This window comes from Athene cunicularia, assembly GCF_003259725.1.
Source record: "Athene cunicularia isolate RWA chromosome 3 unlocalized genomic scaffold, athCun1 chr3_part1, whole genome shotgun sequence".
Classification (NCBI taxonomy): domain Eukaryota; kingdom Metazoa; phylum Chordata; class Aves; order Strigiformes; family Strigidae; genus Athene; species Athene cunicularia.
Genome location: NW_020799097.1, coordinates 98,187,403 through 98,203,220, shown reverse-complemented (window position 1 = coordinate 98,203,220; position 15,818 = coordinate 98,187,403). Strand labels below are relative to the sequence as shown.

Genomic DNA, 15,818 nt, shown 5'->3' with positions numbered 1-15,818 from the left:
AGAAAAATGTTGCCTAAACCTGATTCATATCAGCTGAAGATGGATATGTAAAAGAGATCAGAGGATGTTTAAGGTTTGATGAGATGAATCTCAACAGAAGTAGTACACCAGAATAAAACTCCTGTTTATGAGTACTCAAACATATTTTGTTCTTATATGGAGTTTCTGTTGGTTGCACTTTTGCCTGTGAGTTACATGAAATTTTTTCTGTAATACCTTCTAAAAGAAGGAGCTGTTTCTTGAGGCAAATTTAAATGTGGTAGTCACTTGTCTGATTTGTAGACTTTTGTTATTAAGCTCAGTGGAGTAAATTTTGCATAATTACTGCCAAATGCATGATCATCACAAATAGTAAAATACTCTTTACAATGTTCTTCATGTCAGGTTTTAATAGGATTATGATATCCTTTACATCAGTCTTGCCAATTTCTCTTCTAGGGAACTGAATTAGTGATTTATGTGCTAGCCAATTAAATGCCTGTTTATAGACTTTTATCAGTTTTACTATAAATCAGATAAAGCACATGTAAATGGCCTCTTTGTGCCTGTTTTCAGTAAAGACTTCATTTACTTCTGCCTAACCTTGCAGATGCAAGGGAAATCTGTAGTTTAGGATTGCAGCCACGTATACTACAGAAGCTCAGTTAGGTATTTAGAAGCTCTGCATTATAAAACAGTACTTTATGAAGTCTTTTCAGTAATGTTACTTAAAAATATTTGTTGCCTTTTGGTACAATTCATTGAAGTATTAAGTGAATGTATGATTTTGATCAAACAAGCAGTTACATGGGTTATGTTGGTTCTTCCTTATATATTTACTATGCTTACGCTATTCTTAGATAATGTGGTAATGGAAATTTCTGAGCTTCAATTCTCATATCACTCATAACTTCTGTGTTAACAGTGAAATGGTAAATTAGAAGAGTTGGAAATGGTCCTGTTAAGCAATTAGCTCATAAAATCTGTTCAACAGTCTAAGTGAGCAGTGCAGATTTTCTGCTTGGGGATTGTTTGGTCTATTTTACCCCCTGTTCCTGCCCTGAATTGTAAAAGCAGGTCTGCCTTTCTCATTTGCTTGATACTTAAAGAGAAGTCAGTTGGAGTTTTAGCCTTTATAACAAGAGAGCCATGATTTCCTACTGTCCTTAGCTTCTTGAGGAAACTTAAGCATCTGTTCTCATTCTTATGTTTGTAATGAACCTCCTATTGTCAATAACTTGAAGGAAATAGTTAAAGTAGCTGTCTTCTCTTTTTGCCTTCTGGTTGCAATGCAACATGAATAGTTTGTGCTGCGTTGTTGACGTGGAAGGTTGTGCATGATTGCTGTCGGAAAGATTTCTTTATTAATAATAGCCATAGCTGAGATTGTTCAAATACCAAATGAGTTCTGTTGGGTAGGCAGTCTTACGAAGGATACACCTATTTATTGTATGCTGTGTATGCACTTATTATCCCAAATAATGTGTCGCAGTAAGCACTCAAATCACCTTTCAAGCAGCAACATCTTAGAGTTTAATTGACCTTGCTGGGTTTTTTATACCTCAGTAACTTTGCCTAAATGGACTTATTGTAAGTTGAGATTTTTTTTTCATTTGCTGTTGTAAGTCTGATTTTTCTTTTGTTTATTCTGTAGAAGATGAAAAACAAATATCAGATGCAGATGAAATGTTTTTTGCATTTGAATAAATCAAAATACATTTCATACTAAAGAAGTTATTCTCTAAATTATGTTTTGTTTACATTTATGCAAATGAATAGTCCTGTTTATCTTTAGAATACTATAGTCACAGGGGATTTGCATATTCATAACATTAAGTTTATTTTTTTTAAAAAAAGAAAGACAGAACCAGAGATATAATTTTCATTTAGTGGGGTTTTTTTTAAGAATACAATGTCTAGGCATTGTGGTATTCCTCTTTCTAAAACAAGTACATTAAATATTGTTAATAATCATATGTAGTATGGTACTGTTAATTATACACAAAAACATTTTCACTATGCTTTCCTGAAAATTGTGTTGCCTCAGGTTGTGTTATGTCAGGAATTCAGAAAAGCGGTTGTAATCTTTCTGTATTCAGATTGGAATAGGTGCTAGACCACTGCACAGTGTCTACCAGCCAAAATATCATCTAAAATGGGGGGTGAGGGGCAGGGAATCTGTGTGCAAGTCTCATTGTTCGGATTTATTCATAAATATCAGAGTACAAGAAGCTAATTCCCAAATAAATGAATTTCAACTATCTTTTTCTTAGTTGAATAGTTATCCTTGCCTTTGAATTGAAGGTGACCTTGTAGTTTTATGCAATATATTAATTTAGGTCAATGTCTTTAGATTTGCCATAAAAAGTTAAAGGGCTCACTTTTTAATCATTTCATTTCTGTGGCAGTGGGGATTCTATCTAAGTACGATTTAATAAGGACTATAAAGTGAGGAATGGTGTGATTGTAGGACATTATGCCTCCATGTTCTCTGATCTATGGAAGTTTATTTTTGCATGCTGTTCTGCAGAGTTTTGGGCAAGAGGCGACCTTATTTGTTCCTTTTTTTCCAGCACCAGACATTCCCATAAGTAAGCCGTTCCTGATTCAGCATTATGGAGAAGTTTGTCATTACTGCATGGTTACAGTTTTTAAGTTTATTTTGAGCCCAGTTATAGTTCTTTCTGTTTAGGAATTTATAACATGACGAATTAAAGCTCTTTTGTGTGCTTTTGAGGTCTTTGATCATCAGTGGTTCATTTATAAGCACTGCAAGACTGAGCACTGAGAGAGCTCTAAGGTTGTTGGAGTTGAGGAAGTTTAATTCGAAAGGGAGTTTTCAAGTGAAATATGACTGAATTTGTTTAATAGGCTAGAGTTAGAGCATATAAGGCAATTGGACTATGCATGTTTTATTGTCTTGGAAAATGCTCAGTAGCAGTTTAAGTTGTAGACAAATAATGGGCTTGTATTACCTGGTATCTTTAAATGTCTCTATATGTGTAGTCTTTGTAATAGTTTGGTTTTCATTTCTAGTCTTCATACATGCGTTATGCTCATAAATTGAGTTTTACCATAAGATTTGTATAAATACACAACTCATTATCTGAATAAGTAATTGAAATTTTGGATATACATCTGTCAGGCAAGCTAAGGGGGATGGAATTTTTCTGCAATTGAAATGTAATAATTTTCCTTTTGCCTATCCTTTTAAAATAATCTAAGCTTTCTCATGTTACTTCAATGAGAGAAATTTTTTGCACATAATTCAGTTTTATTTTTTGCAGAGTTGAATGTAAATTTTGGAACTTTTTTTCTGAATGATTGGTGATTGTTAGTGCTGGTGAGAATCACATCACTAAAAAAAAAAAAAGAAAAAATAAGAATTCTATGTCTGCAGAACATTTATAGTGAGAAGGGTTGTAATTTCTGTTAGTTAAGACTAACAGTCAGCTAGCTATGTACCACGAATTCAGTTTATGCAGAGTTGAACTCATTGAGTGTCAGTAGATAAAGTTTGTGCATTGATCTGAAAGGTGTCTTTCCTTCTGTAGATCATGGAAAACTTACTTTCCCAGTGGCAATTACTTTGACGTTTGGTAACCAGCTTTCTCAGTTAAGCTGTATGTGCCCCATCCCATCAGTTGTTTGTCAAAAGCTATGTGATGTTTTATGATAATTAACCTTTGTATGACTGTATAATTTATTTTTTATGCAGAATGAATATATTGAGTGTTTTACAGAGGACTTAATGAACTTTTTCATTGAAGGAGAAAGCTCAGATTTTACTTTAAACCAGCAGACTTAATGTCTGGAACTTTGTTCATAGCTAGACAGTGTGAGAAAATCCAATGCGATGCTGTTTTTCTCATCTGTAAATTGAAGCAGTCTAACTAGCAGCATGAGATGGTGGTTCATGATTTGAAACCTTTTTCAGTGATTAATTGCCTTTTTTTATAGTGTTATATATCACATGAAGCTATGTTCAAAAAGAGATTTAGGATTGCCTGCAGTTAGTATACCGCCAATCAGTTCTGACAAAAACATGCTAAGTGCTTTATCTGCTAAATCTCATCCTCTATTTCATTAATAGAATTTTTGCTGTGTTGCACATTGAACTGGACTAAGGGCGAAATAAGAACTGACAAGTACCTCTTCTGCGTCATTGTGACGTAGCCAGGAGATATTCCTATTTCACAGGTATAAAACTGAAGCACAAAGATGAAGACAGTGAATTTACTTCTTAGATATGTGCTAAGCTTTAAGAATATAAACTTCTACACGGGCCTTCATGTTTATGTGCTTAGGTATCTAGCGAGCCGGGTGAATTGCATGAATCAGAACTCCTGGCTCATTTCAACAGATTGTGTCAAGCCCTGAATGAATTTCCATAGTAGGAGGAACTCTGTGGTATAAACTATTGCTCTGGTGTCTAACTGCTGTCCATGGTTATGTCTGCCCTACTCTGACCAAAAAATTGCAACTACAGATTTTCTGTGCCATGTGATTAAGGATCCAGCAGCTGATACCTCTGTTTTACATATCATGAAAAATGGATTCACTCAGAAAGCTGAGCACTGCAGGTGTTTAGTTCATATGTTTGGATTGAAGTGACTGGTAAATTACTTTTTGAAAAGGAGAATAAAGAGTTATCTTGAAAAATAGAGTAAATTGTGCAAAATACAAAAATAAGTCATTGTACCTGACAAGTGATGTCTCTAAAAACTGTCCTCCTGGCTATATTTCAGTCAGATATCTCATCAGGTTTTTTGTCATTAAAGGTGGAATTGGCATTGTTTCCCTGAAAACCATTTTTAAAAAATCCAATTTTTATAAATTTCCTATTTCAGTTAAAAGGATACAATATTGCGGCATTGTTACATATCTGTAAAATTAAAAAGAATTGCGCTCTAAGAAAATGTTCATAGTTCATATTGCAAGTTATTTTCTTTTAGTTGGATATGTTATAAGAACATAGAATCATACTGAATCTAATGTACTAATTACCTTGGGGGTATTTATCTGCAGGAAGTGAAGTCTAAAAGACGAAGTAGGTCTTTAATTTCTTGCTGTTCATCTTAACTGCATTCAGTTAAAAGTTTCATTTGATTTATTTCCGTTTTGTAAAATTTTTTTTACGGTTGTTTTCTGTAGGAGTCATATCATGCTTTCCTTTGTTTAAAATGACTAACTGAAATGCAGAACTTTCTTTTTTTTAATTAAGAAAAAAAAATTGCTTTTTATTAGGGGAGAACCATGAGAAGTAAAGCATTGAATGATTGATGAAGACAAAACCAGGCATATTTCTGGCCATCTAGTAATGTTTTCCGGTAAAATTAATCTTCAAGATTAGATTGGTTATAATAAAATTATAAGCAGAGCTCAAAATAAATTGGATATGCTGGTATGTCATACCAGTCATTCAAATAAATTGCCTAGCACTTCTCAGAATCTGTAATTGGTATGTTGGTGAGAGAACTTAAAACTTGTGAAAGAGAATCTGAGAACCTTCTCATATGCAAGGCTGAAAATGTTAAAAATTAACACCCCCCATTCTGTTTCTGTCCTGGAATTTGCAATGGAAGGAATTAATACTATGGCAACTTGGATACGTGTTCAGTTTCCATGTCTTTTAGTTCTGTGTCAAATTCAACAATATTAAAGATAAATGTAGAGATATTAACAGGAAAATAGCGTCTTAGATTTAAAGGGGTCTGGCACCTTAAAAGTCCTATAGTATAAGGTATAAGCATGGTGAACTAAGTAAGGACAGACAGCTCAAGGAAAACAGAGGGGGGTTCGTAACTACCGTTTTAAAGGTGATCTCTGGAAAGGAGACCTGTTTATCTTATGTGATCCTCTTACACTGATTCTTGCAACACATTCAAAGGAAGTAAACAAAATTTTTTATTTCTGAACTCAACTTTGCAAAGATTTCTACAGCACCGCTTCCCTGTCTTCATGATTGATTTGTTTAGGTTACTTTTCTTCCTGTTTAAGTGATAACATCCTGCCATTTAAATGGAAAATTGGGAATGAAGCTTTTTTTGTAAATGCAGTTTGGCAGAGACCACATATCTTCTGGAAACCTCTCTGTCTGCCATTGTGGCAGTAATATTTAATATTGCAAATATTGTATGTGTTTGGATTCTTTTGGTATAGATGTTTGGTTGCACATATCCTATTTATGTCTACTGCCATTACAAAATACTGTTTGGCAATATTTCAGATTTAGCTTTATCAAGAGTTAAAACGGCATTTTTTAGAAAGAATTGTAATTGAAGTACGATGTGTAGTATTGCAATTTCTTTCATCTTTTTGCAAATTTAATTCAGGAGAGTGACATGTTTGGGTTGAATACTTGTGCTGTGCTTCTATGATGTTTACTCTTTGTAAGAAGTATACCCTGCCTGACTATAGTTATGGTCTTCAGGATATGCTGTGCTGAAACAGTTAACTAACATTAAAAATAAGATTTAAGAACTATATATTAACAGATTGAAGTGCTCAGAGATTATTTATAAAATGTAGAACATCACCCACAATGTGTCTGTCACAGATGGAAAAAATAATGTATTGACAGGTGTGTACTCCATTGAATAAGTTTAAAATCCTACCCAAGATTGCCAGAAATTGTTATTTTCCAGTACTGGATGTGAATGAGTTTAAAGAGGCGCAGAAGTCCCATGAGGCAGGCAGTTCTTTGAAGAAAGTACTTTACTGTGTTTTTCTGAGAATGTGACTGAAATTTGTTCCTGAAACATTAGCCAGACAGCATGGTGCAATTCTAACTTGTGTATTTGGTAGGGATAAATATATACTACATTTTCATTTCCTTCCAGGATGAAAGTGCTAGAGAAACTTGCCATATATGCTTAGATTTCAGAAGAGCCAGTGCTTGTTTTGCAGCCTGCCTCCAGACTCTTAAGGGTACAGATTATTTCATGTCTTGATACTGTGCCTGTTTAGACTGGTGGTTTTTGTTAAGTCGTAAGAAGTAGCACAGACTAAAGATCTACATGCTCAGAGAGGTACCTACACATCTTGGATTTTCAGAGGAAATGAAATGGCTGTATTTGAGAACAGATTTTTATTCTTGTAGTAGCTCATAAAAATCAGAGACAAGTACTAGCAGCCAACTAAACATTGGAGTTTTTCACATGTTCACTGAAGGAAGAACATGCCCATATTCTAAAATACCAAGGAGGGACAAAAATTTTGCTGTTGTCATCTCTTGTGGCCACAGATGTGCTGGCCACATCCCACAGGTAAATCTTCTTCTCATGCTGGTAGAATATGTCATGCCTACTTAATCAACCACTGTAACATTTCTCATTTTGCAGTAGAAGTTAATGGTGTAGTAGTCAGGCAATAGTGGGCTTCCGTGTGAATGTGAATCATTGTAGCATCTTCACACTTCACTGTTCTTACAAGCAGTATAAATGCCATGCTTTTAAAATAATTAATACAGGACAAAACAAATATCAGAAACCACTACCATTGTTTTGGCCACTTCATGTACACAGATTGCTCTGTTCAGACAAATGGAGTTGGGAAATGATGATGTAGCATATAGTAACTTTCTTGTGCTGTAGACTTATATACTGTTTTGTAAGAGGTTATAACTAGTCAATGTACACAGCAATTTTAATAATATGAAGTGAGTTAACAATACAGATAGTGTAGTGACTCAGAGCAAAAGGTGAAAAAAATAAGTAAATGTGGTAGACAGCGTTTTTTCATAATTATTTTTGAGGGACATAGAATCCAAATTGGATAGAATTTAATAGCTAAAGATGGTTAAGTGTAAAATTAATTTTAATATGGCTGAAGTGAAACAGTAACTTTGATGTAGTTGAGAAGCAATTTAAAGAAACCACTGGTACTTAGGTTATGGTTTCGAGTTTATAATCACACTTTATTAAAGTTCTTTGATACTATGCCTCCTAAGAATGCCTCCTGAAATTGAAATGCTGATGTTAAGGGAAGAGATTTATTTTACTGGTGCTGCATTATAGAATTTAAATGAATAACTGCTGATTGTTAAATACTCTGTGTGTATGTGTGTGTTTAAAAATGTACAATGTCTCTTTTAAACATAGTACAAGAAATACACAGAGAAGAACATTGTGAGTAATAAGTGTTTTGTCCCATCTACCTTTTGACAGGAGAATTAGATGACAGAGAACAGGCAAAGCTGGAAGTAAAAGTATGGGATCCAGATAGCCCCCTTACTGACCGTCAGATTGACCAGTTTTTAGTTGTAGCACGGTAAGATTAAAATCCTCTAATAAAAAAAAATTCCTTTTCCTTTTCCTACTGACTATTTATTCCCCTATATCATGTTACTCAATTTGTTTGCCATTTTGTGAGCCCTTCTCTTTCCCACAGTTAGCTAAAAGAGAAAATCAGACCATACCTTCTGCATATTTATTGAAGCTACCAATACAGAAGAGAGAAAAAGAGAGTGAATTTTGGAATAATGCTACACTCCCTGTATTTCAGGTTATAGTAGAATTTGATATTTTAAATGTAGAAAACAGTCTGGTTTCCCTTCAAAGTAAATGAAACAGAATTTAATATTTCAGTCTTGTATTACATAGTACTTGGAATTTCGTAGTGTAAAATAAAAGTTAAGAATAGAAATAAATAAAATGTTAACAAATGAAATGGATGCAGAGCTTGCCCAATTTACATATAAGATGAATAATCTGCAGTGCAATTATTTTGGATGAATGTTGAAATCAAAGTTTTGAATGGATGTATTTTATTAGTGTAAAAAAATCTGGTCAGTTCAATTTCCATAGAATCATGAAATCATAGAATGGTTTGGGTTCGAAGGGACCTTAAAGATCATCCAGTTCCAACCCCCCTGCCATGGGCAGGGACACTTTCCACTAGACCAGGTTGCTCAAAGCCCCATCCAGCCTGGCCTTGAACACTTCCAGTGAGGGGGCATTCAGCTGTTCCAGTGTCTCACCACCCTCATCGTGAAGAACTTTGTCCTTATATCTAATCTAAATTTACCCTCTTTTCAGTTTAAGACTGTTACCCCTCATCCTATCCCTACACTCCCTGATAAAGTGTCCCTCTCCATCTTTTCTGTAGCCTCATTTAAGTACTGAAAGGCCACTATAAGGTCTCCCCAGAGGCTTCTCTTCTCTAGGCTGAACAACCCCAACTCTCTCAGCCTGTCCTCATAAGGATTGTGCTCCAGCCCTCTGATCATCTTCGTGTCCTTCCTCTGGGCTAAATCGAGCAGGTCCATGTCCTGCTTATGTTGGGGGCCCCAGAGCTGAATCCTGTACTCCAGGTGGGGTCTCACAAGAGACTCCCTCAACCTTCTGGCCACAGTTCTCTTGATGCAGCCCAGGACACAGTTGGCTTTCTGGGATGTGAGAGCACATTGCTGGGTCACAGTCAGTTTTCCATCCACTAATACCCCCAAGTCCTTCTCCAAAGGAAGGGCTGCTCTCAATCCACTCCTTGCCCAGCCTGTATCTGTGCTTGGGATTGCCCTGACCCATGTGCAGGACCTTGCACTTGGCCTTGCTGAACTTCATGAGGTTTGCAGGGTCCCACCTCTCCAGCCTGTCCAGGTCCCTCTGGATGGCACATCCCTTCCCTCCAGCCTGTCGACCGCAACACAGCTTGGTGTTGTCAGCAAATGTGCTGAGGGTGTGCTTAATCCCACTGTTCATGTCACCAACAAAGATGTTAAACCACCAATCCCTGAGGAATGCCACTCATCACTGTTTTCTACTAAAGACATCGAGCATTGAGCTGTTGACTGTAACTCTCAGTGCAACCATCCAGCCAATTCCTTATCCACTGAGTGGTCCATCTGTCAAATCCATGTGTGTCCAATTTAGAGACAAGGATGTCAGGTGGGACAGTGTCAAATGCTTTTCACAAGTGCAGGTAGATGATATCAGTTGTTCTTCCCTTTTCTACCAGCACTGTAACTCCATCATAGAAGGCCACCAAATTCATCAGGCACGATTTGCCCATAGTGAAGTTATGTTGGCTGTCACCAGTCACCTGCTTATTTTCCATGTGCCCTAGCACAGTTTCCAGGAGGATCTGCTCCATGATCTTGCCAGGCACAGAGGTGAGGCTGACTGGCTTGTAGTTCTCTGGGTCTTCTTTTTTTCCCCTTTTTAAGAATGGGGGTTGTTTCCACTTTTCCAGCCAGCAGGAACTTCACTGGATTTCCATGACTTCTCAAATATGATGGATAGTGGCTGAGCCACTTCATCTGCCAGTTCTCTCAGGACCCGTGGCTGCATCTCACCAGGTCTCATGGACTTGTGCACCTTCAGGGTTCTTAGATGGTCTTGAACCTGGTCTTCTCCTACAGTGGGTGGTTCTTCATTCTCACAGTCCTCGCCTTTGCCTTCTGCATCTTGGGTGGTGTGGCTGGAGCATTTGCTGGTGAAAACTGAGGCAAAAAAGTTGCTGAGTCAGCCTTCTCCATATCCCAGGTAACCAGGTTAATTTATAAATTAACATATGATTATGCAGATATATGAGAGGAACATCAAAGCTCTTGGAATTCATAAATATTCTAAAAACCTATTTCTCTACTTTAAAAAAAAACAACCTGACTTTCAAAATTCTATAGACTTCTTACTGAAGGACAAAGCTCATGAGATACAGCATATTTTGCCTGTCCTGTAATTCATACTTAGAAATATAGTACAAAGGTACTGTTTTAATGGTGGCAGAGAACTGTTAATCACAGCTAATTAGGGGGTTTATGCTGAATCACTCCATCCCCTGTATTTTCTGTAACCTGGTTGCAGAGTGTAGTCTCAAGTCGTCTTAGGTATATAATCTTTTTACGAGTTTTTGTTCTGTATGCTTTCTCCATTTTGAACAAAGCATTTCAGGAAGGAAATAGAGAAGTTCCTTTATGTTTTCCAGTTTATGTGTATGGTGAAATGAGTTGCTGATTTATTGTTTTACAGTTTAGATTCTGATCCACCTGGGTTTCTTCTTTCTCCCTCACTTTGTAGTGCTGTGTCCTTTCTAGGCAGTAGTAAAAATTGCCTGGCCCTGTTGATTTTCCAAGCAAGCCAGAGGGGTAGAGCTGTTAGCACACATCTGTTCAGAAGATCACAATGCCTGGTAGATGCTCTATAGAACAGAACCCAGAACATCAACTATTTCTATTACAAGCAATATAATACCTGAACATGTATGGGCAGACCATCATGGGGTGCTCTAAAAAAACATCTGCATGAAGATTATGTATGTTTTTGAAGAGTTCATTCATTGCTTTCACATCCCTCCACTCCTTGTTTTGCAGCCACTCTGGGGAGCTTAAGTAATAGATTGTGAAGCTGAAAATGTTCCCAAAGGAGTGTACCAGTAAGCAGTCTGCTGAGAAGTGACAGAGAGTTGATGAATTATTTTTTTTTTAAATTTTTCTCTTCCCCTTACTTAAGACATTCTGTGCCCTGACCAAGACTGCATTTGTGTAGAAGGTGATAAATTTCTGTAAAGAAGGTTTCTGTTATGGCAGAGGGTCTTGGTTGTAGCTAAATAATTGTCTTTCCACAAGATCTTGTGGTAGGCAGTCACTAATGACCTTCTGTAATAGATGTTACTCAGGTACCACTTTATTGATGTACTTTCACAAAACTCCATTCATCTTTCCAAGCTCCTTTGGAACTGACACAAGCTATTTCCAAGCTCCTGTGTGCTTGTATTCACAGGCTGCAAGATCACATTTCTGTTGCATTTAAGTGCTTCTGAGACAGATTTTCACCAACTTCTGGAGAAACAGTTCTCCTGTGATGGTTGTGGCAGCTTTAAATTCAGTATGTTGTGTGCTTAGAGGTAAAAGCTTTCATTACACTGGACCATTAAAAGCTGCCTGAGTAATAGTGGAGTTGGTATTATTATACAGTAAACTGTGTTTACAGACTCAGGAGATAGCTCTGCTGTGGCCTAGTTGCAGTTCCCTGGATATTGCCTATGCCTGCTGAGTTTCCAGAGAGAATGGTATTCCTCTGGTTATGTTTAGTTTTGCAGATTTGAAATTCTGACAATATAAGTACTCTTTCCTAAATGCATTCCTATATGTGATTTTGGTTAAGTGTGTATGCTATCTATATTTGAAATTTTAAAAGCATTTTCACATCATCCTTTTTACATGCTGCATCAAGGGCATGAGTATTTCTTCTCAGTGTTTTTCAGTCTGCTCTTGTTGAAGGAAGAGTTGCTTTTGTTGTTATAGGCTTTAGCTTTCTCAATCACGCAAGCACACTTTGTTTGGTTTTTTAGAAGGTATTTAAATACTCTCTTCTTCTATTTGTGTTGCCCATATGCAAGAACATTTATATTTGGTCTTGTGCATGTAGCTTTCTCAGTCTTACAAGGTTTATTTACTGTCTCAGGAACTAGAGGCATTTTTTCTATGTTTATATGCTTGGTCAGTCCGAGCCCGTTAGTAAGCCCTAGTATGCAATAATTTGCTTCATATAAAGGTAGAATAATGCCTATCCTGTCCAGAAATTGGAGATAGCAGTGCCATAAAAATCTGTGGAGATTTTGAAAAAAGTGGAAAAGTACTTGAGCAAAAAGGTTCTTAACCTTGAGCTCCCTCCGTAGTCTTGCTTAAGTGTGGATTTACAAATCTTTTAAGTACCTTATTGGTACTACTGAAGCGTAATTTGGGCAAGAGCTCTTGCCCAAACTAGAGAAAGCATCTGTTAGGTGAAGCTTGAGGCATCAGACTGATTAATGTATTCTGGGTTTGGGTTGGTTTTTGTGCAATGTGCTGTCATTTTTACTCTGGCAGTGAGAATTCCAACACCATTTTTTACTCTGTTCAAATAAGATACAGCTTCATCAACCAATTTTTGTTCCGTCATTCATATTGACAGCAGTTCTCCTGTGTCTACTAGCTTCAAAGAACAGGACTCTGAGACGCTGCCACAACAGTTTAGATCTGTCCACGTTAGCAAATAGTACAATACAGTAGAAGTGGATTTGTACAAAGTGCAGTAGATAAAGATGCTGGGGACCATTGCTTTGAAACTCCATTCCTAATTTGAACTAAAACACTGATACAGATGCACCATTTTCTCCAGTCATCAGCCTCTATTTCCTAATATACAAGGAGTACTTAGTTTCTTTGTGACATCTCCTGTTCTCTTTCTAACTCTGTTCCAAGTTGCATAGTATTAGGAAATAGAAACTTTCCAACTGTATGTATAACATAATAGTTCTGTCTTCTTTTTTAGTTTGTCGAGTTGAAAATGGACCTGACCAGACTCAGAAGTGGTAGGAGCTGTGGGCTCCAGTCCAGACAGATGCTGAGAGCCATAGACCCAACCCATTTTTTTCATTTTCTTTCTATCTGCTAATATAGTCTGTAATTCATTACACGATATATTTTTGGTATGTTCTAGTTCCATTTATGTACTTTATGGTGCAGTGAAACAATTGACTTCTTTTATTCTGCTTCATTTAACTACATTATCAGCATAGTCTTCTGGAGGGAATATGTCTCTTAAGTCAAGGGTTTTTACAGACAGTTGTGGTCCCAGCTTATTTCCAACTAAACCAGAGTTTTGAAGACTCATTAAAATAGCCTTAAAGCACTGCATCTCTACCTTAACATTTTTTTCTTTGATTTCTTTAAAATTAAAATGACATTGTATACCACAGGCTAGCATATTTGTCTTCATTTTAATGCCAGATAATTTTTTGATAGAAAATCACAGAAGAATGAAAGATTATGTGTTAGTCATTTTGAATTAGAGCTTGATCCTTCCTGTGTTGTTCCCACTTTTCCTTTTTCTCTAAGACAGTGTTTATATTCATTTTCTGTTGCTTACTACTGATTTAGTTACAAGTGCTCATGGTATATGTACACAAATTTATCTTACAGTGTGGAGGGGAACACAATGCAACTTCTGCTAGCAATGTGTCTTTCATCTTATTGAGGAAAAGAATACACTTGTCAACTAAGAACAATAAGTAAAAACATTTAAAAGTGTGCTCAAATAGTAATACAATGTTCTTGCAAGATAATTCAGTGTTGTCAGTGGCAGCAGACAAAACTCCCAAAGCTCGTCAATGAAAACAAATACATAGAAGTCACTAGTTTGAAAGCTTCAGTATTAGTGTGCTTCTGGATTCTCTTTAGATGGTGAGAAGTGGGAGGAATTGGAGTTCATTAAAGAGGTAATGAAATTTAATGGCAGAATTGCAACATAAAATTATGCAACAAAGATGGTGTAAAATCTGGATGCCAATGCTGCACTTACAAAACTAGATGTTTGCTAGCAAGGTGAGTTACAGCATCTAATGGTAGGCAGATGGTTTGGCAATAAAAAGGAAAAACATTTTCAGATCAAGTTTACTATGAGTATCAAAGATGCTATGTTTCTGCCTTTCTTTCATGCATGGCCAATACATGTTTACTCCTTTGTGCATTTTGTGTTACTGTATTTCTTCTTGACCAAATTCATTTCAAAACAGCTAATTCAGACTTGGAGCTTAATTTCTTTTTGCATTTTTTTTAATGAATTTTGATCTATTCCATTTTAAAGAAAAGATTTCTGCAGCAGCGTTTTCATGGACCTACTTTTTTGGGGGCTGTAAACTTATTCCTCTGTGACTAAAATTTCAGGATGGTGTACAGATGTTCACTTAAATCATATGCTGTAAACGAAGCAACTTGCATGTATTGGGTTCTATTCTGTTGAATAATAAAGATTTCACATATGTTCCACCTCTATTCATTTAGCAACGAAACTGAAGGTTAGTTGTGGTGTATAGGGGACATTATGTGTAATGCCACATCCTACCCAAACTTTGAGATTCTTTCAGGGAAAGATTAGTGGCAGGTGACTTTCATGTTAATCATGTTATCTCCCTTTGTGCACTAAATATCTGAAGTGATAATAATGAAGCATAGCACTGTACAGACAGAAATGCAAGGAAAATGTGTCTTCTGGAACAGCATCATTTTACTATAGATATGTTCTTCGTGTCAGATTTTGCATTATCCAGTAGTAAAAATCTCAGAGTTCTTTTTTTAACTTCACTATTGTGCTGATGACACATACCTCCACTGAAGAGTGTTTTTTATCTTCTTTCCACGATTTAAACTGTCACATGGCTCTGTTACAGAGCAATCAGATATTAATTGACTGTTTGTAAAATGGTGTTATTGATAGCAGTCTAAGAGGTCATCTTCTAGGACTGTTTCCAACTCATAGTGAAGGGGATTATTACATCATTGATGTATTAATAAGGAAGACAAAAAGCTTTCCTAATATGTAGGAAGCCATGAAAAATCCACTTAATTATTTTCCTCAGAAACATTGAGGTGAAGCATAGGTCTCAATTTATTAGTTTGCAAATCCGTGAGGAAAATTGTGAATTTGTGGATTCATCTATGCACAAAGGTAATTTGCTTTAAACAGATTTGACCAGAGTGTATTCACTACTCATATCACTGAAACAGAGAAACAGTGTATAAAAGTGAACATTTTAAAAATAAACATCCTCAGATTTAAAAGAATCCTTGTCTCAGCTAGGTTTTTGTGAATACAAGGTAGAAGAAAAAAAAGTTACTGGCCTGGATCCAGAATTTTCTGGATCTGATTGGATGCTGGACTGCTGTTGCTACTGGGGAGACTAGTAACTATATTAATCCTGAGGTATAGTCACAGTGTTTCCAGATTGTCTTTAGTAAATAACATCCATTTTCAGAACCTAGTTACTGATGAGCAATTGAATCTTTAGAACAGTCTTTTGCATTTGCTGCTTCACAATTTCATTGGCTACCGTTAATACTATTCTTATGCAAAAATTTG

General features: G+C 36.3%; 1 protein-coding gene across 4 annotated transcripts in view; it reads left to right on the top strand.

Annotated features, from left to right (window-relative positions):
• MTA3 (metastasis associated 1 family member 3) overlaps positions 1 to 15,818 on the top strand; it is a 138,554-nt gene that overhangs the window by 45,788 nt on the left and 76,948 nt on the right. For all 4 annotated transcript variants that reach the window (XM_026845318.1, XM_026845319.1, XM_026845320.1 and 1 more), the window contains exon 6: positions 8,148 to 8,250. In XM_026845318.1, the coding sequence (XP_026701119.1) occupies positions 8,148 to 8,250 (103 nt within the window). The remainder of the gene's footprint in view (positions 1 to 8,147; positions 8,251 to 15,818) is intronic.